General features: G+C 50.6%; 1 protein-coding gene across 2 annotated transcripts in view; it reads left to right on the top strand.

The window, feature by feature from the left end:
• The window catches only part of LIG1 (DNA ligase 1), a 57,283-nt gene that overhangs the window by 5,909 nt on the left and 24,805 nt on the right, over positions 1-26,569 (top strand). For both annotated transcript variants that reach the window (XR_004032022.1, XM_030820957.1), the window contains exons 3-12: positions 1,621-1,710; positions 2,496-2,631; positions 6,857-6,983; positions 9,971-10,066; positions 12,462-12,569; positions 13,904-14,026; positions 14,272-14,350; positions 20,435-20,515; positions 20,766-20,822; positions 24,553-24,725. Coding sequence is in view for 1 of the 2 variants with exons in the window: in XM_030820957.1 (XP_030676817.1) it covers positions 1,621-1,710; positions 2,496-2,631; positions 6,857-6,983; positions 9,971-10,066; positions 12,462-12,569; positions 13,904-14,026; positions 14,272-14,350; positions 20,435-20,515; positions 20,766-20,822; positions 24,553-24,725 (1,070 nt within the window). In the remaining variant the exon portion in view is untranslated. The remainder of the gene's footprint in view (positions 1-1,620; positions 1,711-2,495; positions 2,632-6,856; positions 6,984-9,970; positions 10,067-12,461; positions 12,570-13,903; positions 14,027-14,271; positions 14,351-20,434; positions 20,516-20,765; positions 20,823-24,552; positions 24,726-26,569) is intronic.

Below are 26,569 nucleotides of genomic sequence, written 5' to 3'. Positions count from 1 at the left end.
GGATTGTCTCTCCAAGGCTGATGGTGCCTTCGATTGCTTTCTGTCCACTTGCTTTTGCATGATTTTTCCTTTTCTTTTTTTTCTTTTTGAAGATTAAATAAACTTCTTATTCTGGAATAATTTTAGAAGTACAGGAAAGTTGCAAAGAGAGTACAGAGAGGTCCTGTATACCCTTGCCCATTTCCATTGTCAGCATCGTACATTACTACGATCCGTTTCTCACCACTGAGATACCAATGTCAGTGCATTACTCTTAACTGAACTCCATACTTTGTTATTCAGATTTCACCAGATTTTTTTTTTTTAATGTTCACACCTTCCAACATTTTTTTTTTTTTTTTGAGACGGAGTCTTGCTCTGTCACCCAGGCTGGAGTGCAGTGGCGTGATCTTGGCTCACTGCAAGCCCCGCCTCCCAGGTTCACGCCATTCCCCTGCCTCAGCCTCCTGAGTAGCTGGGACTACAGGTGCCCGCCACCACACCCAGCCAATTTTTTTTGTATTTTTAGTAGGGGCAGGGTTTCACCGTGTTAGCCGGGATGGTCTTGATCTCCTGACCTCGTGATCCACCCACCTCAGCCTCCCAAAGTGCTGGGATTACAGGCGTGAGCCACCGTGCCAGACCCCAACATTTTATATTTAGTTGTTTGCTTAATATTTGTGCCCTTCACCAGAGTGTCAGCTTCTTGAAGGCAGGAACTTCATGTGTCAGGGTCACTGCCAAACCCCTCAGGCCCAGAACAGGCCCTGGCACATAATAAGTGCTTAGTTAGGCCGGGCGCAGTGGCTCGTGCCTGTAATCCCAGCACTTTGGGAGGCAGGAGGATCACCTGAGATCAGGAGTTCAAGACCAGCCTGACCAACATGGTGAAACTCCTTCTCTACTAAATAAAAAAAATTAGCCAGGCGTGGTGGTGGCCACCTGTAATCTCAGCTACTCAGGAGGCTGAGGCAGGAGAATCACTTGAACCTGGGAGGCAGAGGTTGCAGTGAGCCGAGATCATGCCATTGCACTCCAGCCTGAGCAACAGAGTGAGACTCTGTCTAAAAAAAAAAAAAAAAATTAAAAAGTGCTTAGTTAATATTTGTTGAATAAAACTTGGGATGTATCATATCTTGCAGGTGAGTTAAGGCAGAAAAATTAGTGTTGCCTCCTTTGTCTGAGTCTGAGTTTCCTTATCAGTTAAGTTAAAGGGCTTATTTGAAATTCTCTGTTATGTGCTGAGATGGAAATGGTGTTAGAAGTTATAGGATGTGGCTGGGTGCGGTGGCTCATGCCTGTAATCCCAGCACATTGGGAGGCCAAGGAGATCAAGACCATCCTGGCTAACACGGTGAAACCCCATCTCTACTAAAAATACAAAAAATTAGCTGGGCATGGTGGCGGGCACCTGTAGTTCCAGCTACTTGGGAGGCTGAGGCGGGAGAATGGCGTGAACCCGGGAGGCGGAGTGTGCAGTGAGCAGAGATTGCGCCACTGCACTCCAGCCTGGGCTACAGAGCGAGACTCTTGTCTCAAAAAAAAAAAAAAAAAAAAAAGGAAGTTATAGGATTCAGCATAGATAGGCAGGGTATTGGTGCTGTTATTCTCCTTTTTTTACCCCCTTTTATGCTCCTCTAGGTCATTTTTCCACCCCAAGAAAGAGGGTAAAGCGAAGAAGCCTGAGAAGGAGGCATCCAACAGCAGCAGAGAGACAGAGCCCCCTCCAAAGTATGTCACAGGGCCGGGATATGGTGAATTTTTTCCTTTAGCAGTCAGGATTGTCTTGGTTGCAAGTGTTCAAACCTAATGCAAAATGTCTTGGGGCCCAAAAAACTTATTCAGCCAGGTGGCTGGAAGTCCAAGAGCAAGAGCAGCTGCAGGCACAGCTGGATCCAGGGCCTTGGAGTTGTCTATAGGTCTCTGTTTCTGCAGGTCTTGGCCTCGTTCTAGAAGCAGACATTCTCCGTGATGCAGAGAAGCTGACCACTGGCCACTGGCCACTGGCCACATCTTGATGCTGTCTCAGATATCTAAGTAGAAGACAACAGTACTCTTTTTTTTTTTTTTGAAATGAAGTCTCACTCTCTCACTCTCTCCCAGGCTGGAGTGCAATGGTGTGATCTCGGCTCACTGCACTCCAGCCTGGGTGACAGAGTGAGACTCTATCTCAAAAAAAAAAAAAAAAAAAAAGGAAGGTGTCCCAATAGATGCTGGAGACCAATGGCAGCCTTAGGCAGGGACTTCATTTGCTCCTCAGCATCAGCCATCACAGGGCAGGCACTCTGGAGGCTTCCAGAGATGTATGATGGGTGGGTGAGTGGATGAGTGGGCGGGTGGATGAATGCATTGATGGATGAAATGATGAGGTTTGCTGAGGAGGCAACTAGAAAATGTTCATTGGATGCTTGAAAGGAAGGGAAGGAAACAGCAAAGAAACCAAAGTGTTTGTGGGCAGTGCCCCCACTCTGCCTGCTGTAGTCACCCCTTTACACCCCCATTTCCCCACCTTCCAGGGTGGCACTGAAGGAGTGGAATGGAGTGGTGTCCGAGAGTGACTCTCCAGTGAAGAGGCCAGGGAGGAAGGCGGCCCGGGTCCTGGGCAGTGAAGGGGAGGAGGAGGATGAAGCCCTTAGCCCTGCTAAAGGCCAGGTACGTCCCCATCACCCTGCCCATTTTTACCAGAAGAAACTAATTCCCAGTAGCCTTTGGAACAGAGTGCAGCAGCTGTTCAGGAGAATTCCGGAGAAATTGCCCAGGAGAGGTGCATGTGTTTCGGGTGCAAACACAACCTGGTCCTAATTGCTCCTGCCCTAGGACCTCGGGTAGTCTCCTTCACCATGTTAGGTCTTGGATGCCTCAACTGTAACATGCAGCTCCTGGTAACGCCTTCCTCATAGGGTGGCTGGGAAGATGAAATGAGTCGATTTACATACAGATCTGAGAATAATGCCTGATGTAAAACAAGGGCTCAAGGCCCAGCACAATGGCTTATGTCTGTAATCCCAACACGTTGGGAGGCCGACGTGGCAGGATCACTTGAGGCCAGGAGTTCAAGACCAGGCTGGGCAACATAGTGAGACCCCATCTCTACAAAAAAATGTTTTAAAAATTAGCCAGGTGTGGTGGCGCATGTCTGTGGTGCTAGCTCCTTGAGAGGCTGAGGCAGGAGGATCGCTTGAGCCCAGGAGTTCCAGGCTGCAGTGAACTATGATTGTACCACTGCACTCCAGCTGGGGTGACAGAGCAAGACCTTGCCTCAAAAAGCAAAAAAGTAAGGGTTCAAGAGTATATCTCGCCTCTCCTGTGGTCAGAGGGCTTTTTAACTTCTCCAAATACACTGGATCACTCTCTTCCCCTGTTTAAGTCATTTAATGCTTGTTTATTGCTTTGTGGATGATGTCCAAAGCACAGTGCTGCTTATTCTGTCAATGGTGAGGTCAGGTCCTGTGACTCCCTGCCCAAACCCCCTGGTATTACCACCACAGGCCAAAGCCAGGCCTTGCGGAAACCTACCAGGCCTCTCCTGCTCCTCCTCTCTTCCCCCTGCCCATCACATCTGTAGCCGCATCTACATCTCTTCCTCGGCTCGCTCCATCCTGGCTTCCCGCACCCACCAGGTGCACTTCCACCTCTGGGCCACTGCCTCTTTTCCCAGCCTAAAACTCTCTTTCCCAGGTACATACCTGGCTCAGTCCCCTGCTTTCTTGCATGCTTTGCTCAGATATCACTTCCTCAGGGAAACTCTCCTCACCACCTATGTTAGCTTCCCATTTGCTACCATAACAATTGACCACAAACGCAGTGGCTTAAAACAATGTCAATTTATTGTCTTACAGTTTGGGAGTCGTGAGTCTGAAATGGGTTGCACTGGGCTAAAATCAAGGTGTCAGCAGGTCTGCGTTTATTTCTGGGGGCTCTAGGGGAGAATCCAGGAATTGCCTTTTCCAGCTGCTAGAGATCCCCTTTTCTCCATTTTCAAAGCAAGTGGCTGGGGGCAGTGGCTCACGCCTGTTATCCCAGCACTTTGGGAGGCCGAGGCAGGCAGATCACAAGGTCAGGAGATCGAGACCATCCTGGCTAACATGGTGAAACCATGTCTCTATCAAAAATACAAAAAATTAGCTGGGTGTGGTGGTGGGCACCTGTAGTCCCAGCTACTCGGGAGGCTGAGGCAGGAGAATGGTGTGAACCCCGGGGGGCGGAGCTTGCAGTGAGCCAAGATCACGCCACTGCACTCCAGCCTGGGCAACAGAGCAAGACTCTGTCTCAATAAATAAATAAATAAATAAATAAGCAAGTGGCATTGCCTCCTTCTGTGCCTTTCTTCTGTGGTCACATCTCACCCTGACTTTCCTCTCCTGCCACCTCTTCCACTTTGAAGGCCCCTGTGACTATATCAGGCCTACCTGGATAGTCCAGGATAATCCCACTATCGGAAGGTCAGCTGATTAGCAACCTCAATTACCCTTTGCCATGTAACCTAACATATTCCCAGGTTCCAGGTATTAGAATAGAGATCTCTTTTAGAGCTTGGACTTTACCCTGAGGCTTCTGGGGATCTAGGAAGAGTTTTGGGCAGAAGAGAGGCAGAGATCATTTACTCCTGGGCAGTGTTTAAAATATTCCTCTGGCCAGGCACAATGGCTCATGCCTGTAATCCCAGCACTTTGGGAGGCCAAGGCGGGTGGATCACGAGGTCAGGAGTTCGAGAGCAGCCAGGCCAACATAGTGAAACCCCATCTCTACTAAAAATACAAAAGTTAGCCGGGCATGGTGGCACGGGCTTGTAGTCCCAGCTACTTGGGAGGCTGAGGCAGGAGAATTGCTTGAACCTGGGAGGTGGAGGTTGTAGTGAGCTGAGATCATGCCATTGCACTCCAGCCTGAACAACAGGAAGAGACTCCATCTCAAAAAAAAAAAAAGAAAAATTCTCTGAGACCCGTATCTCCATCAGGGTCTCAATGGCAGACAGAAACCATACCAGTGATCTGAACAGAGGGAGTTTAAAGGATGGTCACTAGGTATGCAGTTGTTAAATAGGTAACCGAAGGAGTAAAAAGAGAACTAACTCTAAGGCATCATGGAAGTAGCAACTGCGGGGTGCAGCGACCATCCCTGTGGCTTTTGAGCTGAAATTCACACCTCTGTGGCGTGACTGCTGGCAGGTCTCTGAACTTAGAGACGGTGCCCCGAGAGCCTGCGACTCTGATCTTTCAGGAAGGGAGCACTGGGTGGGAGATGCCAGGGTCTCTGATCAGGTACCACGTGGCAAGCCCCGTGAGTGTTAGAAAAACCTGTCAGTGGGATCCAGCAGCTGCCCCCGGCAAGCCGGCTGTGCCTCCAATCGTGCAGTGCCCTCTACTTCCCTCCATTGGCACTGCCTGATGCTGAGGTGGCGCCAGAGCAAGCAGGAGATTTGTGGAGTCCCAGTCCTGGCATCACGAGGGAGACTGGACAGTGACGGGTTTGGAGCTGAGAGAAAATCCTGTTAATAACTGGCACAGGCCCTGTAAGATGATAAGTGAGTGGTTGAAACCGAGACACAGTAGCAGTGGCTTAGGCAAGACGCAAACTTATTTTTCTCTCTCCTGAGTGCAGAGTCTGGGGTTCATGTGACAGTCTCACGGGTCAGAGGCCCAGGCTTCCTCTGTGCTGCCATTTGCTCTCTGTAGATGCCCTTGTCCCTGTGAACATCCATATTCTGCCAACAGGAAGAGGAGGGCACCCCACTCAACGTTAAGTGGATGTTATTTGAACCAGGAAATGCATGTTAGTCCATTTTGCATTGCTACAAAGGAATACTTGAGACCAGTTAATTTATAAAGAAAAGAGGTTTATTTTGGCTCACGGTCCTGCAGGCTGTACAAGAAGTATAGTGCCGGCATCTGCTTCTGGTGAGAGCCTCAGGATGCTTCCAGTCATGGTGGAAGGTGAAGGAGGAACAGGTGTGTCACATGGCGAGAGAGGAATTTTAAACAACCAGCTCTCATGTGAACCAGTAGAGGGAGAACTCAGTTCCTACTGCAAGGAGGGTACAAGCCATTCATGAGGGATCTGCCTGCATGACCCAAATGCCTTCCACCAGGTCATACCTCCAACATTGGAGACCAAATTGCAACATGCGATCTGGAGGGAACAAACATCCAAACTGTATGGAGAGAAGGCCGGGCACGGGGGCTCACGCCTGTATTCTCAGTGCTGTGGAGGCCAAGGCGGGAGGATCACTTGAGCTCAGGAGTCCGAAACCAGCCTGGCCAACGTGGTGAAGCCCCATCTCCATAAAAAAATACAAAAATTAGCTGGGCGTGGTGGCGGGCGCCTGTTATCCCAGCTGCTCGGGAGGCTGAGGCAGGAGAATTGCTTGAACCTGGGAGGCAGAGGTTGCAGTGAACTAAGATCACGCCACTGCACTCCAGCCTGGGTGACAGAATAAGACCGTGTCTCAATAAATAAATAAATAAATAAAAATAAAACTATACGAAGAGGTGTGTATCATTTCCCCTGACATCCCGTTGTGTAGAGCTGGCCAACATAGTGAAAGCCCGTCTCTACTAAAAATACAAAAATTAGCCAGGCATGGTAGTGCAGGCCTGTAGTCCCAGCTACTCGGGAGGCTGAAGCAGGAGAATTGAAGATTCTGTTACTGCAGAAAGCAGAAGAGCTATGGGGGTCCTTGATGGGACCATGATCCTGCACTGGAGGGCGGGATGATGGCCCAGGTGAGAAGAGGCCCCCCCTGAGTTAGGGCTGAGACCATAGGGTCAGAAAGGAGGGTAGACACAGAGAGAGGTTTCAGTCCCCTCTACTCTCAACTTTTGGGAAATGGAGTCCCTCCTTCCCCAGCTCACTCTAGAATTGTTCTTTCCTCTTCCAGAAGCCTGCCCCGGACTGCTCACAGGTCTCCCCGCCCCGTCCTGCCACATGTCCTGAAAACAATGCTTCCCTCTCTGACACCTCTCCCACGGACAGTTCCCCATCAGGGATCCCGAAGCGTCGCACAGGTGAGAACACACGGGCCCCTGCCCCTTCAGTCGCATGCCTTTCTTTTTTTTCTCTTTTTTTTGAGACGTATTCTCGCTCTGTTGCCCAGGCTGGAGTGTAGTGGCACGATCTCGGCTCACTGCAACCTCCGCCTCTTGGGTTCACGCCATTCTCCTGCCTCAGCCTCCTGAGTAGCTGGGACTACAGGAGCCCGCCACCATGCCTGGCTAACTTTTGTATTTTTAGTAGAGACGGGGTTTCACTATGTTGGCCAGGGTGGTCTCAAACTCCTGACCTCATGATCCACCTGCCTCAGCCTCCCAAAGTGCCGGGATTACAGGCGTCAGCCACCACACCCGGCCAGTCGCCTGCCTTTCTCCCCGCTTGGATTCCCATCCGAGGTAGTCATCCTTATGGCAGCTCTGGTCTTAGTGTTGTGGTTAAGAGCGCGGGTCCACCATCCACTGGCTGTATGACCTGGGACAAATGACTGACCTCTGAGCTTAGGTTGCTTTATCTGTAGAGATGATGATAATGACAGCACCTACTGCACAGAAATATCTGAGTTAGAAGATAACACGAGTACACTGCTCAGAACTGGGCCCAGCCCTCAGTCGGGGCTCAGTCATCGTGGGTCATTGTGATTGTAGTTATCCTCTGAGATGGAGGCCTCACAGCTCATGTGGGAACACAAGCATGGGGCCATGGCTCAAGGGAGACTTCCAGAAGAGAGGCTAACCAAGCTGAGCCCTTTAGGACAAAGAAGAGGCAACAAGCAAAGGAGGAGGGGAGCATGCTAGGCAAGGGGAACATAGAAATTGAGAAGGCCTGGGGGCCGCTGAGGGCCTGGTGTGCTGGCGTGTGGAGCACAGGATTGGGGACGATGAGCAACGAGGTGAGAAGGTCCTGGAAAGCCAGCCTGGAGAACAGTGTCTTTGACCTAAGAGGGACTTGGAATGTTTGCTGTGGGGGAAGAACAGGGTGAGAGACCCACACGTAACGCGAGGCAGTGTGAGCCCTTGCTGTCCGATCCGGCCTGCTGAGCCCTTTAGCGTGGTGAGTGTGACAGAGGAGCTGAATCTTTCATGTTAGATCCTTTCAATTGAATTTACATTTGAAAGCTAATATGCGATTCAGTGAGTAAAGACTTTGCACTTTTTCCATGTCATTTTGGAACAGCTTTGGTATGTGAATAGCTGTACATTTTATGAAACCTACACAGATCATGTTTCTGATGAAAATCTGGTATCCAACTTGAGATGTGCAGTGAGTTCATTGGATTTTGAAGACCTAGCATGAAAAAAGAATGTTGGAGTCATACTATTTTAGGTGTATTGAGCAAGATAGATTCTTCAAACCAAGTTCAACCTGGTTTTTTCCCCCTTTTTATTAACATGGCTGCAAGAAAGTTTAAGGTTACATACGTGGCTTGCCAGATCTTTCCATCAGATGATGCTGGGTGACGCAGGGTACTCTGGGAGCTCAGGAGTCAAGCAGCCCAGGGGAGGTGATAGCTGAGCCCAGTCTTAGAAGATGGGTTGGGGTTGGCCTTGTTGAGAAAGGACAGATGCATGCATTTCAGACAAGAAGGGCGCGTGCAGAGGCCTCGAGATGGGAACAGCATGGGATGTTTGGGGCCTCATCTACTCCCCAAGCAGGGAGAGTTTGAGGATAGCATGTGGTGAGAGGTGAGCTAGAGAGGAGAGTGGGGGCTGGATCTCAAAAGGTCTTGCACGCCCAGCTAAGGAGCCTGGGCTTTGTGCTGTGGGTCCTGGGAGCCGTGGAAGGGCTGTGAGCTGGGGAGGCAGGTTCATCCCTGAATGAAAGGTGGCCATAAGGAAGTCACAGTGTGGCTGAGGGCGTGCTGGGAGCTCCAGGTGGACGCTGAGGTTGGCCCTGGGGGTGTGTCAGGGGATCTTGTTCAGAGGGAGCGACATTGAGCTATGTCCCGAACCTCACATGCTGAGGCTTGGAGGGGTAACACCACTTGGTATGTCTGGAAACACCCCAGTTTAGCAGTGATATAAAAGAAGGTGGTGTATGTGGTGTGGGAAGGGTCGGAAGGTCAGATGGAGAGAGATTAGGTAGGATCGGGGTAGACATCAAAAGACTATCCTGGATAAAGCAGAGAACGTGGAGTCATGGAAGGGTTTTGAGCAGGGAGAGACAGTGCCAGCCATGCTGATAGAAGGTCCCTCTGGGGCCACGTGAAGGGGCCAGGAGACTGGGGACCAGGTGGCACAATGGCCAACATGAGATATAACAGTGAAGATGCTTATAACTGCCTTTGTGTGAGCTCTTCATCATGGGTTAGTATCTGAGTTTAGAGGCTTTTAGAAGCAGGTTCTGAAGCTCTGAAATAGGGATTCAAGTGCAAGTGATTTGTTTAGGAGGTGCAGGGAACAGAGGATGATTCAGGGCAGGGGAGCAGCCAATACAGGATGTGCTGTTGGGTGTGCTACACGTTGGGCAGCTGGAGCTTAGTTTTGTGGGATTCTCTGGGGAACGGTGTAAATGCTCCAGTGACCCCCGAGATGCGAAGCAGCTGGGGTATTTATACACCAACTCCTGCCGATCGTGGGGTGAGGGCCTCTCCTGGGGCTAGTTTATTCCCTGCCACTTCCAGACTTCGGAGGTTCCGGGGAAGCTGTCTGGAGCACATGGAGGCAATTAAGATCTGAGGGGAGCAGTGGGGAGCTCAGGAGATCTGCTGGAGTCGGTACTGTGCTGAGTACATTACATCATTGTTTACTCGTGGGGATTATTTCCATTCTGCAGTCATGAGAGAGCAAAGCACAGAGAAGTTAAGTAACCTGCCCAAGGTCACACAGCTAGGAAGCAGGAGGGATTGAAGGGTGCGGCCTGCACTGGGGCAGTGGCTGTGTGCAGGCAGAGAAGGGGAGAGGGCCCAGAGCCTTCCAGGGGCTACATCAGCAGGTGTGAGCTCTCAGGGATGGGAGCACACGAGCCAGCAAGGTCAGATACACCAAGCCCTTTGCCTCCCCAGCTCGGAAGCAGCTCCCGAAACGGACCATTCAGGAAGTCCTGGAAGAGCAGAGTGAGGACGAGGACAGAGAAGCCAAGAGGAAGAAGGAGGAGGAAGGTGAGCCCCCAGGAGGAGAGAACTGTGTGTGTGTGTGGTGGGGGATCCGCAAGGGCAGGGGCCTGAGAGCTCAGGATGTTTGGACCCTGCCGATTCGATGCCTGTGTCCAGGAACCCCAGGAATCCCACCTACCAATATGGGAACTTTGGTTCTGAAAACATTGTGGGATATATTTGTTTTGGACATCTTAATTTAGTAATAATTCAGGCACAGTTTCCCATTTTTATTTGCTGTTTTTATATTTATTTAATGGAAACTATTTTTCCTCTAAATGATTTCCTTTTCCTTGTAAATTTTACCATAAAGTTGAGGTTCCCAAACTTCCTTAGTTCACAGCACGCTTGATGTCTTAGTAATTTTTTTATGTTGCTCCTAGGCCAATACCTTATCAGTTCTGTTGATTAAGTAGTTATGTCCAAACAACTATTAGATATGATATATACATTGGAAAAAAAGTAATATTTGTGCTTTTTTTTTTTTTTTTGAGACAGTGTCTCACTCTGTCGCTCAGGCTAGAGTGCAGTGGCACAGTCTGGGCTCACTGCAGCCTCCACCTCCCAGGCTCAAGCGATTCTCCTACCTCAGCTTCCCGAGTAGCTGGGATTACAGACACACACCACCACGCCCAGCTAATTTTTGTATTTTTAGTAGAAACAGGCTTTCACTATGTTGACCAAGCTGGTCTTGAACTCCTGAGCTCACATGATCCGCCCACCTCGGCCTCGCAAAGCCCTGGGATTACAGGTGTGAGCCACCGCGCCCAGCCTGTATTTTGTTCTTAAATAACCATAATTACTTGTGGGAAATGCCTTGGATACTCTGTAACATCTTAAACATTGGAATCCAATTGAAAATTGCCACCGTCGTTTCCTATTCTATGTTGATTTTTGTACAGTACTTGATTTTTATGGCAGCAAACTATGAAAACCCAGCTTTGCGGAGATGCAATGTCATTGCAAGGAATGTGATTTAATACGGAAAACTGAAATACCTCGAACTAGTAGTTCACACAGTGGCCAGCAGGTGTCGCTGTGTTTCCTTTGAAAAATCTAAAATATCTTGCAGTGCCCAGTGAGTTCCCTGCATGTTGGTGAACCCACCGAAAACAGCCATAAAGATCTGATCCATTGATCATCTGGGGTCTGCATGAGATTACACCAATTGCAGCCTTTAATGTCGTCGGGTTTTTTGTTTCTGCAAACAAATAAAAGGTCCATTTTCCCAGGGCAGATTTAAATTTGGTTAAGATCTGATTTCTTGGCCAGGTGTGGTGGCTCACGCCTCTACTCCCAGCAGTTTGGGAGGCCGAAGCGGGTGGATCACTTGAGGTCGGGAGTTGGAGACCAGCCTGGCCAACATGGTGAAACCCCATCCCTACCAAAATTACAAAAATCAGCTGGGTATGGTGGCTCGCGCCTGTAGTCCCAGCTACTCAGGAGGCTGAGGCACGAGAATCCCTTGAAACTGGGAGGTGGAGGTTGCAGTGAGCCGAGATCGTGCCACTGCACTCTAGCCTGGGCGACAGAGGGAGACTGTCTCAAAAAAAAAAAAAGATTTGATTTCTTATTGACAATTTTTAGTACAGATTTTACTGTAAACTTTGTACTAAAGTTTTTATTGTAAAGTTTGTACTGTAAACTTTGTACTAAAGTACTGGACATTGTCAGTGTCCAGTGAGGGGTGGCGGGGGTGGCCTCTTTCTACTAAGGCAGATTTTTCCCAAGTCGGTTTTTGCAGTTTTTATTGTAACCCTAGAGGTATGATTTTTTTTATCTTTAAAAATTTTTATTTTTGTCTGTAACAGGCTGTCATTTGCATTTTCAACCCTTTCAGATTCTATTTTGGGGTGAATAACACTAAAGGAATCGTTTGTAAGGAAAGACACACCATTCATGTCTCGGCTACATACGCAAACAGGGGCTGGACTCCCCCAGGGTCCCTGCCTTGCTTGGGGTTGACAAGGAGCAGGGTCTTAACATGGCCCGCCACTTTACAGGCACGTTGGATTGTTACAAGATAGAACTGTAATCCCAGCACTTTGGGAGGCCGAGGCGGGTGGATCACCTGAGGTCAGTAGTTCAAGACCAGCCTGGCCAACGTGGTGAAATCCCATCTCTACTAAAAATACAAAAAAATAGCCAGATGTGGTAGCAGGTGCCTGTAATCCCAGCTACTCGGGAGGCTGAGGCAGGAGAATCACTTGAACCCAGGAGGCAAAGGTTGCAGTGAGCCGAGATGACACCATTGCACTACAGCCTGGGTGACAAGAACAAAACTCCATCTCAAAAAAAAAAAAAACAGATGACAGATGAGGGCAGGCTGTCTCCAGAGTCAAAATGCCCTTGTAGATTCAGTGGGATTTTTTTGCCATCTGACCGTTCTGTCTATCGTCAGAAGCGGAGACCCTGAAAGAAAGCCTCACAGAGGCTGAAGTGGCAACAGAGAAGGAAGGAGAAGACGGGGACCAGCCCACCACGCCTCCCAAGCCCCTGAAGACCTCCGGTGAGTTTCGTTTCTGGTCCTCTCCTCCCCCCGCCCCGCCTCGCCTCCTGATTTTGGGGTCAGAAGTCTTTGGAGGACGATTAATTTAAACAAGGCATAGATTCTCAAACTTATTGCTTAAATGCCAAATCTAGAAGAATAATAGTTTTTATTACTCAGGTTTTTTTTTTAATTATTATTTTTCCCCATGCATGTGGGAAAGGAAAGGAGGAAAGAGCCAGCCATTCTTTTTTTTTTTTTTTTTTTTGAGACAGAGTCTCGCTCTGTCGCCCAGGCTGGAGTGCGGTGGCGCAATCTCGGCTCACTGCAAGCTCCGCCTCCCGGGTTCACGCCATTCTCCTGCCTCAGCCTCTCTGAGTAGCTGGGACTACAGGCGCCCACCACCACGCCCGGCTAATTTTTTTTTGTATTTTTAGTAGAGACGGGGTTTCACCGTGGTCTTGATCTCCTGACCTCGTGATCCGCCCGCCTCGGCCTCCGAAAGTGCTGGGATTACAAGCGTGAGCCACCGTGCCCAGCCAGGAGCCAGCCATTCTTTAAAAAATCTTCCTAGGCTGGGTATGGTGGCTCACAACTGTAATCCTAGCTCTTGGGGAGGCTGAGGTGGGTAGACTGCTTAAGCCCAGGAGTTCGAGACCAGCCTGGGCAACCTGGTGAAACCCCATTTCTACCAAAAAAAATACAAAAATGAGCTGGGTGTGGTGGCACGTACCTGTAGTCCCAGCTACTTGGGAGGCTGAGGTGGGAGGATCGCTTGAGCCCAGGAGGTGGAGGTTACGGTGACCTATGGTCGCACCACCGCGCTCCAGCCTAGGCGACAGAGCAAGACCTCCCCCACCTCAGAAAAAGTAAAAGATAAAATGCATTCACAGCGTTCAGAAGTCATAGGTGTAAATTAAATGTTATTAAGTTGACAACCAAACTGAGTTACAGGATTTTGGAGGCTGAAGTTACCCTCGCAGGGTGGTTCAAGTGTCTATGAGGCCCCTGTGTTAGAAATGACACTTGCAGGGAGAATTTTAGGGATACAGAGTTGTATCTGATTTTCTGCAGCTGCTGGGAGGAGTGGGAATATTTTCTTCTCATGACGATGAGATTTCTTTTTACCACTATCCCTAAGTCTCCTATTTCAGGCCAAGTGCTAGAATTCCGCTGGTTAGCACTGAGGAGCAGACAGCAGGCCTGAGATCTCAGCTCAAAGCTAACAGAAAGGAAAAGGGTAGGTGTAGTTATATCTTCCATCTGCAGGGTCAGAATGATCTTGGGGGTAAAAAAAAAAAAAAAAGTCTCAGGGTCAAAGAGTTTGCATCACCATCTGAGCTCTCTCACCACAGAAGCAGAGACCCCGACGGAAAGCGTTTCAGAGCCTGAGGTGGCCACGAAGCAGGAACTGCAGGAGGAGGAGGAGCAGACCAAGCCTCCCCGCAGAGCTCCCAAGACGCTCAGCAGCTTCTTCAGTGAGTTTCCCTTGCTCACCCCACCTCCCGGGGTTGTACAGGCAGGAGGCTGGTGAGCCTCTCTCCAGAGGCCTGAGATGCTGCAAGACCCTTCTTCCTTTCCTGCTGGTTGGAAAGTCGGCCTTGTCTCTACCAGCCTGTCTCCCGTCTCCCCGAGCCCTGGGGTGGTGCTGGGTGCAGAATGGATGGGAGGTGGGGGCTACCAGAAGGAGAAAAGACCCACTGTTTTCTGTCTTCATTCCTAGCCCCCTGGAAGCCAGCAATCAAAAAAGAAGTGAAGGAAGAGGAGCCAGGGGCTCCAGGAAAGGAGGGAGCTGCTGAGGGGTGAGTCAGTGTCTGGGTCTGGAAAGGGTCTTCCAGGTGTGTTTCCTTCTCTGCATTCCCACAGCCCCACCCCCAGCTCAGGCTTCCTCCTCTTGCAGGACTTGGCAAACCTTTTCTATAAAGAGCCAGAGAGTAAATATTTTAGGCTTTACAGGACACATTTGGCCCCTGTTGCAAAACCATTCTTAGCTCCCAGAACCTGTAGAAACGGTCCAGGGTTGGAGTTTGCTGACCGTGGCCCCAGCCACCCCCTGATCCTGCCTCCAGTCTTTCATCCTCAGTCTGATCCCCGTAGAGCCTGGGGGATCTCTCTAACACCCAGAGTTGACTCTGCCCCTCTAGGGTTCCCCAGAGCCCTCAGGAGAAAATCTAAGCCCATTCGGCCACTGGCCCTCACCTCCCTCTCTGGCCTCACTTCCTACCTCTCTGTTCCTCTGGCTGTGAACTCACCAGATTTTTTATTTTTGAGACGGAGTCTTGCTCTGTCGCCTAGCCTGCAGTGCAGTGGTGCTATCTCAGCTCACCACAGCCTCCACCTCCCAGGTTCAAGCAATTCTCCTGCTTTAGCCTCCCAAGTAGCTGGGATTACAGGTGCATGCCACCACACCCAGCTAATTTTTATATTTTTAGTAGAGACACGGTTTCACCGTGTTGGTCAGGCTGGTCTTGAACTCCTAGCCTCAGGTGATCCACCTACCTTGGCCTCCCAAAGTGCTGGGATTACAGGCGTGAGCCACTACACCTGGCCTGAACTCACCAGATTTAGTGTATGCGCTGGAAGCCTGCAGGCGCCTCTACTCTGCCTTAAAAGTCACTGAACACCCCTTCTGTGCCAGCCCTGGGCAGTCCACGGGGATGAACCATAGAGAGCCAGCCACTCTGCCCCAGCCCTCGTGATGTGCATAGTGTGCTGGGGCTGTGGGACACTGAATAGGTTGTTAAGCAATTAATTGCTTCACTGTAATTTTGTTAATTATTTGAAGAGATGTCTGGGCTGATTCCCATGACACCTAACATGCACACAGGAGGCCACACTGAAGATTGGGTGAATGGATGATAGGATGCGTGGGTGGATAAATATCCTGTACAGTGATGAGGTCACTCCCCATCTCTGCCATGCTCAAAACCCATCTGCGATTCTCCCCAGCATAGAGGATAAATGCTGGGCTTCCCAGTGCCCTCATGAGCCAGCCCCGTCCACCTTACATTGCAGCCTCCTGGCATCTGCAGCCTCTTCCTGCTCCCTCCACACACCATGTCCCCATGTCCTGTCATTCCTCCCTGCTTTTTTTTTTTTTTTTTTTTGAGATGGAATCTCACTCTGTTGCCCAGGCTGGAGTGCAGTGGCACGATTTCAGCTCACTGCACCCTCCACTTCCTGGGTTCAAGCGATTTTTCTGCCTCCGCATCCCGAGTAGCCAGAATTACAGGTGCCTGCCACCAAGCCTGGCTAATTTTTGTATTTTTAGTAGAGACCAGGTTTCACCATGTTGGCCACGCTGGTCTCAAACTCCTGATCTCAGGTGGTTCAGCTGCCTCAGCCTCCCGAAGTGCTGGGATTACAGGCATGAGCCACCACACCCAGCCTCCTCCCTGCTTCTGAACATGCTTGCCCCCGGCCTAGAACACTGTCCCCAACCCACCCTGCCCAGCAGGCTTCCCTCAGGCCCCAGCTCCTATTGCACCTGCTTGGGGAAGCCTGGTGCCTCTCCCTTCGTGTGTGAGAGGAGGTGCATGTCCCCAGCACTTGAGTCAGACTTTTATGTCTTGTCACATGGTAAAGAGCCTCCCTAACCAGACATAAGCTCCTTCCCACAGAGCCAGGGCTGTGGGAGGTCCCAGCCTTCTTAGTCTTCTTGCCTAGCTCCCAGCACTGGGGCTGGCCCCTAGGAAGCCCAGGAAATCTGCCATGAAAGATATTTAAATGAGCACTTTCAGATTTTTTTTTTCACTAGTCAATCATGGACTCATTTATTTACTCAGTAAGTATTTACAAAGGACCGATTGTGTGTTAGCTACTGGATTTTAGGTGCCGGAGATCTGGTAGAAAACAAATCAGACAAAAATTCCACTTTATAGAACTTGGGTGTTTTTTTTTTTTTTTTTTTTTTTTTTTTTTAAAGACAGGGTCTTGCTCTGTTGCCCAGGCTGGAGTGCAGTGGTGCTCCTGGGCTCAGGGGAATCCTCCCACCTCAGCCTCTCAGGTAGCTGGAACTACAGGCATGTACCGCCATGCCTGGCTAATTTTTGTTTATTTTTTGTAGAGATGGGGTCCTACTATGTTGCCCAGGCCAGTCTTGAGCTCCTGGGCTCAAGTGATCCTCCCACCTCAGCCTCCCAGAATGCTGGAATTACATGCATGAGCCACCGCGGCCAGCCTGATTTCTTACATAATCATATATCCGTTTGAAGTTATTTTTTTCCCGTGAAGATTGATTGTGTTTTCAAATACAATGAGATGGTATTAGCAGCGTGAACTTTTGATGTCCTGAAAGCTAAAAAAATTAACAGAAAAGGGGTTTGGAATAATCCCTACTGTTCAGCAAAAAGGACAGGTGGGTTAAAAAGTATGAGGCAGTGAGTCCAAAATCTCTTTGATTTGATGCCTCTAAAAATGAAACCGATAACGACAAATTCAGCTTTAACATTTCATGATTAAAGTTTAAGTCTAACAAAAAAGTGTTCAGAGGATTCTTTTTTTTTTTTTTTTTTTTTTGGGACGGAGTCTTGCTCTGTCGCCCAGGCTGGAGTGCAGTGGTGCAATCTCGGCTCACTGCAAGCTCCGCCTCCCAGGTTCACGCCATTCTCCTGCCTCAGCCTCTCCGAGTAGCTGGGACTACAGGCGCCCGCCACCACGCCCGGCTAATTTTTTTTTTTTGTATTTTTAGTAGAGACGGGGTTTCACCGTGGTCTCGATCTCCTGACCTCGTGATCCGCCCGCCTCGGCCTCCCAAAGTGCTGGGATTACAAGCGTGAGCCACCGCGCCCGGCCCCAGAGGATTCTTGACATCAGTTTTGCACCCCCAATTGCGACCTTATCAAGGAGGTTAAATAGCACGTTAACTTCCTCTCTGCAGTATTCCTGTGGAGGAAGGGAGCACTTTAGCCATTTTACACACATTGACATGATTAGCCCAGTGAGGTTAGGCTGGCCTCGCCAGGGCACACAGGGAGGTGGGGGTAGGGCCAGGCCTGGGACCCTAAGGAACGTTTTTGATTCCTAGCAGTTATTTCTTCCACATTGCCATATCATGCCTCCTGAGCGTGTGTCCGTGTTTGTGTATTTATAAATATGTTTTCCTAATAAAATCAGTGTCCTACTGTGTATAAAGTTCTGTTTTCTATTTCAAGTGATACTATGACTGCTTTTCTTTCTTTCGAGACGGAGTTTTGCTCTTGTTACCCAGGCTGGAGTGCAGTGGCACGATTTCGGCTCACCGCGACCTCCGCCTCCCGGGTTCAAGTGGTTCTCCTGCCTCAGCCTCCTGAGTAGCTGGGATTACAGGCATGTGCCACCACGCCCAGCTACTTTTGTATTTTTAACAGAGACAGACACTTTTTTGTTAGACTTAAACTTTAATCATGAAATGTTAAAGCTGAAAGAATTTCTTGTCATCTGTTTCATTTTTAGAGGCATCAAATCAAAGAGATTTTGGACTCACTGCCTCATACTTTTTAACCCACCTGTCATTTCTGCTGAACAGCAGGGATTATTCCAAACCCCTTTAATTTCTCCATGTTGGCCAGGTTGGTCTCAAACTCCCGATCTCAGTGATCTGCCTGCCTCAGGCTCCCAAAGTGCTGGGATTACAGGCGTGAGCCACTGCACCCGGCCTGACTGCTCTTCTTGCACCGTTCCTAGCATGGTCACTTCCCCTCTGTCTCTGATGGCTGCCTCCAAGAGACAGGCGAACTTTCCCACCCTCCAATTTCCTCACCTCTCAGATGGGGGCACAGTGATGAGAGGAAGCATGTTCTTCCACCCACTCTTCCCCACGTGCCAGGCACTCAGCAGCGGCTTTCCCTGACCCAATGCTCTGAATCTTCACAACACTGCTGGGAGTAGATTCTGTTGTTATCCTGGTTTCCTGGATGAGGAAACTAAAGCGGGGAGGTGGGACAGTATTGAGGACTGGCTAGGAGTCCCAGCTCCACCTGTCTCAGCTGTGTGACCTTGAGGAAGTGACTTAGCCTTTCTGTGTCTCTCTTCTGAGGATTTGAAACACTTAGCACCGGGTCTGGCCTTGATTAAGATCAGCATGTTGTCACGGTAACTGCTGCTACTATTCTTGCTTGTTTTTAGTGCCATGCTCAGGCCACACAGGTGGGGAGTGGCAGCACTGGGGTTCCAGCCAGGCTGACTGGCTCTAGACTCCCCTGCCCACCACACACTGCTGCCTCATTGTAATGACGGCCACCGCTTGTTAAACCCAAGTTCATACCAAAGGCCGTGCACAGCCCTGCAGTGGCACTGTCTGTCTTGACCATCCATGCCCTGTGTCAGCATCAGCATCAGCTGAAGAGCTGAAAAATATCCTGAGGTCTCTTTCTCCCCCCCAACCCTTGTCCCCGTTTTGGTACAGATGTGGGCCTGGGGCTGGGGAGTCCTCATTGTTCCATAAAGTGCACCCAGGAGCAGGAACCCTCACTGTCATTTTTTATGTAACCTTCAGGGCAACCTGTCATAGTAGGGACCCCTTAGCTCCCCAGACAGATAGAGATGCTGTGGTTCAGAGAGGGGAAGCTGCTTCCTCAGCAGGCACAGCTGGCCGGGGCAGAGCAGATTGGAACCCACATGAGTCTGAATGCAGAGTTTGGCTGGGATCAGTGTGAGCCACTTACGATATAAAGGTTGAGGCCAGGCGCAGTGGCTCATGCCTATAATCCCAGCACTTTGGGAGGTTGAGGTGGGAGGATCGCTTAAGCCCGAGAGTGTGAGACCAGCTTGCGCGACAAGGCAAAACCCTATCTCTACAAAGATCAGTCCGGCATGGTTGCTTGCACCTGTAGTCCTAGCTACTCAAGAAGCTGAGGTAGGAGAATCGCTGGAGCCCAGGAGGTTGAGGCTGCAGTGAGCATCGCTCCACTGCACTCTAGCCCGGGTGACAGACCCTGTCTCAAAAAATAAATAAATAAATCGAGGTTGAGAACAGTCTCTAGAGCTGCGCTGCTCACCAGCTGTGTGGCCGTAGGTGAGTTACTCAATCACTCTGTGCCCCAGTTTCCTTACCTGGAAAAGGAAGTTAGAAAGGTCCCTTCCGGCCAGGCGTGGTGGCTCATGCCTATAATCCTAGCACTTTGGGAGGCCGAGGTGGGCAGATCATTTGAGGTCGGGAGTTCAAAACCAGCCTAGCCAACATGGTGAAACCTTGTCTCTACTAAAAATACAAAAAAAAATTAGGTGTGGTCGTGCGTGCCTGTAATCCCAGCTACTTGCGAGGCTGAGGCAGAAGAATCACTTGAACCCAGGAGGCAGAGGTTGCAGCGAGCTGAGATCATGCCACTGCACTCCAGCCTGGGCAACAGAGCGAGACTCTGTCTCAAGAAAAAAGGAAAAAGTCCCTTCCTCCTAGGTCTGATTGTTAATCGATGTGGTGTTAGCACAGCACCTGGCACTTTGCAACACCCAGGAACTGTACGTGCCTCCCTCTGCCCCACCCCAGCCACGCAATCCCTTTTCTGTTTCTCAAGCGTGTCTGCACCTCAGGGCCTTTGCACATGCTATTCTCTCTGCCTGGAATGCTCTTCCTCTGCTGCCCACTGTGCTAACCCTTCCCCTCATTCTGCCCAGATGTCTCCGACCTTCCCTGACCACCCTGTGAAGCAGCACCTCTCATCTCATCCTCTCCCTCTACTCAGCTTTCTTTTGTTTTCTGAAAGATTTTTTTTAACACCTAAAATTAATGATGTGTTTATGTGGGGACTTTTTGCCCACTTTCCTCTGACTCCTGCTGGAGTGTGAGCTTCAGGTTAGCAAACTTTGTTTTCATCCAGCTCTGCACCATGTGCCTTGAACAGAGCCTGGGAATGACTTCGCTTTGACTGAGGGCTCTATGCAATTCAATCTCCCTTTTGCCTCCATAGACCCCTGGACCCATCCGGTTACAATCCTGCCAAGAACAACTATCATCCCGTGGAAGATGCCTGCTGGAAACCGGGCCAGAAGTGAGGTTTCTCCCTTTTCAGACTGTCCCCCTCCAGTCCCTGTTGCTGCCAGAGGCTCTCTAAGCCGAGTCTTGGGAGAAATGGTCAAGTCTCTCCCTCCTGTGTTTTGGTGACAATCAGCAGCGTTGAAAGGGACAGAGAGACAGCCCTGGGCAGTGAGCTCATGCATTTGGATATTGGCAAGGGTGCATACGGGCAGTGTGGTATAGCCTGCACCACTGTAGCTCTTGCGTCTCTTTTCCTTCCCTAGGGTCCCTTACCTGGCCGTGGCCCGGACGTTTGAGAAGATCGAGGAGGTGTCTGCTCGGTAACTAATCAGGCCTGCCGGGGCGGGGGCAGGAACGCTTCTGGGTCTCTCCTCTGCATGGCGGTCCGTGCTGCCTTGTTCTGCCAAATCCTTTCAACTTGGCCTCTGACCCTGCTCGGGTGTATGATCATGGATGTCAGACATGGTCACAAAAGCGGCCGCAGGTCCTTTTGACTTTCTGCCTCATTCTCATGGTCAGAGCAAGACACAAGGGCGGGCCCAGATGCGCGGGGCAGGGAGACAGGCTCCATCTCGGGATGGCTGGCACCGCTGCAGACAGTCTGTGATTACTTCTAGTCCACCCTGAGTCATCAAAAGTGACTTCAGTCTTGCTTACATGTGTCCATATTCACGAAAGAAGATCAGGTCTCAGTTATAGCAAGGATCCCCTACTCACTCACAGAGGTTCCCTGCAGAGCCCCCCACCCCAGTGATGCCCAGTGCATGGCACTGCCCCACCCTGGTCCTTCTCAGCAGCATGTTAGCATCGCTGGTCCCTGCCTAGTCCCCTTCTCTGTCACCATTTCCTGTTCTCTCCTTGTCCTCCTCACCCCCAGCACTCACCCCTGTGTATTTAGTTTATATAAATATTATCATGGAGGCTGGGTGCAGTGGCTCATGCCTTAATTCCAACACATTGGGAGGCCGAGGTGGGTGGATCATCTGAGGTCAGGAGTTCAAGACCAGCCTGGCCAACATGGTGAAACCCCATCTCTACTAAAAACACAAAATTAGCCCAGCATGGTGGCGGGTGCCTGTAATCCCAGCTACTCAAGAGGCTGAGGTACGAGAATTGCTTGAACCTAGGAGGCAGAGGTTGCAGTGAGCCTAGATCACACTGCTACACTCCAGCCTGGGTGACAGAGTGAGACTCTGTCTCAAAAACAAACAAAAAAAAATTATCATGGGTATGGCTCATTCTGCTTCTTGCCTTCACTGTCAACCCTGTTTCCACATGTGTCCATGTTGGTTAAGTGGTTCGAGCCTGTTGTGACTGCTCTGTAGTGTCCCTTCATTCTCACATGGCACATGCCATTTCTCAGTTCCCCAACATGAGTGGAGCATTTCAGGCTGTTCCCAGCACTCTGGTTTTGTTTGTTTGTTTGTTTTGTTTTTTTGGCTTTTGAGACGGAGTCTTGCTCTGTCGCCCAGGCTGGAGTGCAGTGGCGCAATCTCGGCTCACTTGCAGCTCCGCCTCCCGGGTTCCCGCCATTCTCCTGCCTCAGCCTCCCAAGTAGCTGGGACTACAGGCGCCCGCCACCACGCCCGGCTTTTTTTTGTGTGTGTTTTTAGTAGAGACGGGGTTTCACCGTGTTAGCCAGGATGATCTTGATCTCCTGACCTCGTGATCCGCCCATCTTGGCCTCCCAAAGTGCTGGGATTACAGGCGTGAGCCACCGTGCCCGGCCCTAATTTTGTATTTTTAATAGAGATGGGGTTTCACTATGTTGGCCAGGCTGGTCTTGAACTGCTGACCTCAAGTGATCCGCCCGCCTCGGCCTCCCAAAATGCTAGGATTACAGGCCTGAGCCACCACACCCGGCCCTCTTCTGTATTTTGTAAGGATGCTTTTTGGATTCAGAGCCTACCTTAATTCACTGTGATCTCATCTTAATCTACAGGTACATCTGCAAAGACCTTCTTTCCAAATCAGGTCATGTTGTGAGGCTCTGAGTGGACATGAATTTCGGGGGAGGCTGTTCCACCCACTGCACCATCCAATGGTGGCTCTTGCCTACAGTTATTACTGAGGGATTTCCCTAATGTTGGTTTTTATATTTCTTCTCTGCACCTTAAAAACCTTGGTAATGAGACTTCTGTAAGAAAAACACGGCTTCTCTTTTTAATGAGGCCCCCTAAGTTTGCCAGTAACAAACCCATCCTTTCCAGCTTTGATGTTTTAGACAGAAACACGGTTTTCTTTTTAGAGGCAGCACAGCTTAGTGGCTGGGAGCACAGTCCTCAGGCACACGGCCTTGGTTTACATCTCAGCTTGATACTTACTCGCTCTGCGACCTTGGGCAAGCCACGGAATCTTTCTGTGCCTCCGTTTCTTCATCTGTAAAATGGAAATCATAATGGTACCTACCTCAGAGGGGAGCTGTGAAGATTCTATGAGTTAAAAGGTGCAGACCGGGCACAGTGGCTCACGCCTGTAATTCCAGCACTTTGGGAGGCCGAGGCGGGCGGACCACGAGGTCAGGAGATCGAGACCATCCTGGCTAACACGGTGAAACTCCGTCTCTACTAAAAATACAAAAAAAAATTAGCCGGGCGCGGCAGCGGGCACCTGTAGTCTCAGCTACTTGAGAGGCTGAGGCAGGAGAATGGCGTGAACCCAGGAGGCGGAGCTTGCAGTGAGCCTAGATAGCGCCACTGCAGTCCGGCCTGGGTGAAAGAGCAAGACTCTGTCTCAAAAAAAAAAAAAAAAAAAAAAAAAAAAGTGCAAAGGGCTGGCCGTGTTGGCTCACGCCTGTAATCCCAGCGCTTTGGAAGGCTGAGGCGGGTGGATCATTTGAGGTCAGGAGTTCGAGACCAGCCTGACCAACTTGTTGAACCCCCATCTCTACAAAAAATTAAAAAAAATTAGCTGGGCATGGTGGTGCGCACCGGTAGTCCCAGCTACTCCAGAGGAGAATCACCTGAACCCACAAGGTGGAGGTTGCAGGGAGCCGAGATCGTGCCACTGCACTCTACCTTGGGCGATGGAGCAAGACTCCATCTCAAAAAAAAGGTGCAAAGTGCTCAAAGCCAGCTCCTGAATTTAGAAAATGCTCCGCAGCATCAGCTGTCATTTCTCTGGGCTGATCATCACCATCTTCATCATTGTTACCATCACAACAAGTTACTCCCCCACTGTAACCGCCCAGTGGGTTCACCTTGCCCGCTGCCCAGATAAAGCCAATTTATCAAGACGGGAACTACAGTGGAGAAAGAGTAATTCCCGCAGAGCCGGCTGTGCGGGAGACCGGAGTTTCATTTTTACTCAAATCAGTCTCCCTGAGCATTTGGGGAGCAGAGTTTTTAAAGATAATTTGGCAGGTAGGGGCTTGGGAAGTGGGGAGAGCTGATTGTCAGGTTGGAGATGGACTCACAGGGGTTGAAGGGAGGTTTTCTTGCTGTCTTCTGTTCCTGGGTGGGATGGCAGAACTCGTTGAGCCAGATTACAGTCTGGGTGATGTCAGCTGATCCATCCAGTGCAGGGTCTGCAAACTATCTCAGGCACTCATCTTAGGTTTTACCATAGTGATGTTATCCTCAGGAGAAATCTGAGGAGCCAGAGGCTGTGTGACCCCTAAACCTAAATTTCTAATCTTGTAGCTAATTTGTCAGTCTTGCAAAGGCAGGTCCTTAGGCAAAAAGGGGTCTTTTCCAGAAAGGGCTATTACCAATTTTGTTTCAGAGTCAAGCCATGAACCGAATTCCTTCCCAAAGTTAGCTCTGCCTATGCCCAGGAATGAACAAGGACAGCTTAAAGGTTAGAAGCAAGATGGAGTCAGTTAGGTGTGATTTCTTTCCACTGTCATAATTTCCTCAGTTACGGTTTTGCAAAGGCGGTTTCACCACCAGCAACCTGTGATTGTCCTCATGGCTCCAGGCCCCAGAGCCTGGGACTGTTCTGAGCCCTTTCCTCTTCTTTCTAGTGTCCACCCCCTTAAACCCACCCCACCCCTACACCACACTTTGACCTTGAAGAACCACGTGTTCACACCCTCGTCCCCTCCTCCAGGCTCCGGATGGTGGAGACGCTGAGCAACTTGCTGCGCTCTGTGGTGGCCCTGTCACCTCCAGACCTCCTCCCTGTCCTCTACCTCAGCCTCAACCACCTTGGGCCACCCCAGCAGGGCCTGGAGCTTGGCGTGGGTGATGGTGTCCTTCTCAAGGCAGTAGCCCAGGCCACAGGTAAGGGGGACTGTGGTTGGAGGGACTGGAAGGACAGGAGCTCAGCCAGAGAAAATGCAGAGGTCAGGTGGATCGGAGAGATGGTGGAGAGAGGCTGTGAAACGGGGTTGAGGAAAAGGCTGAGAGGGAGGAGAACCTGATGGGGACAGATTTGCAGGGGTGTGGGAGAGAACATAGGGGTAGCAGTTCAGGTGAGGGAGGACCAGGCTTGTGTTGGGACAGGGGGCGTGGGGTGCAGGGAAGAGGAGGGCTGGGAAAAGATGTTGGAGGCAGAGACAGCAGGATTTGGGGGCCGAAATGGAAGGTTGGGGCTTAGAGAGGTCTGAAAGGACTTTGACTGGAGGGATTGGAAGGAGTGGGAGGAAAGAACACGGTGTGTGGGGGGCCAGCAGCCTGAAGGGGCCCAGCTGCCAGTGCTGGGTGGAAAGGCTGGTGATGTGGATGGCCTGCCGGCCAAGGGCCTGGAGTGCTTGGTGCTTATCATGAGGACACTGGGGAGCCATGCAAGGATTGTGAGCAGGCAAGGGGCAGCGTCCAGGGGGAAGAGGAGCTGGACCCCAGCTGTAGACAAGAGAGAAGAGGGCAGGAGAGATCTGGCAGACAGTGGGTGTCAGGGTGAGGAGGCAGGAGTAATGCCTCCAGGATCTCCATGGGTGACTGGATGGATGACAAAGCCATCAGCAGCTTGGGACCCTGGTGAGGGGCAGGCACCTGCAGGGGGCATTAATCACCCCAGCATGGGGCAGGCATAAGCAACCTCTATCTGTGGGCCCCCAGGGCCATCCAGGAAGTTTGGAAACGGGGGTCTGAGGCTCACCAGGTCTGGCTCAGAGCCCAGGGTTCGGGAGTGGTCAGTGTAGGAGGGATGACCACCGACTGGTGAATTCTCATCCGCCTGTGGAGAGGATGTGCTGGGAGCACTGGAGCTGGCTTAGGGCCATGGGGACCAACGTTTAGAGAAGGCAGGGGTTTCAGGCTTTCGTGAGAGGACAGAGGGACTGAGAAAGGTTGACTTGGATCAGGAAAGAGTTACGGGCTTATGGGAGCCAGAGGAGATGAGACTCAAGATTCTCCCACTCATTCACTCACGATGTGTTTCGGGAGCACTGACGTCATACCAGACCCAGCACACACGGGGTCTGTTAAGAATACTCTGAGCTGCAGGTAACAGAAAACCCAACTACACTGGCTTGGACAAAGAAGGATCTGTTTTTCTCACAAAAGAAGTTGCAGATGCTGGCTTTCCTGCCCAACAATCCATGGCAGCCGGGGCCTCTTCCGCTCTCTCATGCCTCCACCCTTGACGTGTCGTGTTCACACTCACACTCCTCTCCGTGTCACCTTGTGGCCCCTGTGGCTGCCCACGTCCCGGGTTTGTTGTGAGTTGTTGGCCACTTTGGAGAATCCTGTCCCCTTTGACGTGTGGTTTGATAACACCCCATCGGTGAAGCTCACACCGTCGGCTCTCCCATCTGTGGCAGTTTCGCTTCAGGTGCGAGGCCCACCCTCATGTGCTCTGTGCCGCGGCTGAGCGTCTGTGGACTGAAACGCGCGCTTGTTCACTCATTACAGGTTGCTTTCCCTTTCATTGTTTTCTGTGTTAGGGTTAGGGTGTTATCTCGATAGGTGTAGGCAAGTTACGTTATCTCCACGTTTCATTTCAGAACAGAAAAGAGGTGACACACACAGTATCTGGTGACAAGGGTGTGTTGGTTCTTTTTTTTTTTTTTTTTTGAGACGGAGTCTTGCTCTGTGCCCCAGGCTGGAGTGCAGTGGCACGATCTCGGCTCACTGCAAGCTCCGCCTCCCAGGTTCACGCCATTCTCCTGCCTCAGCCTCCCAAG

This window comes from Nomascus leucogenys, chromosome 10, assembly GCF_006542625.1.
Source record: "Nomascus leucogenys isolate Asia chromosome 10, Asia_NLE_v1, whole genome shotgun sequence".
Taxonomy (NCBI): Eukaryota; Metazoa; Chordata; class Mammalia; order Primates; family Hylobatidae; genus Nomascus; species Nomascus leucogenys.
The sequence above is the reverse complement of the archived record's forward strand: the minus strand, read 5'-3'. Positions and strand labels throughout refer to the sequence as shown.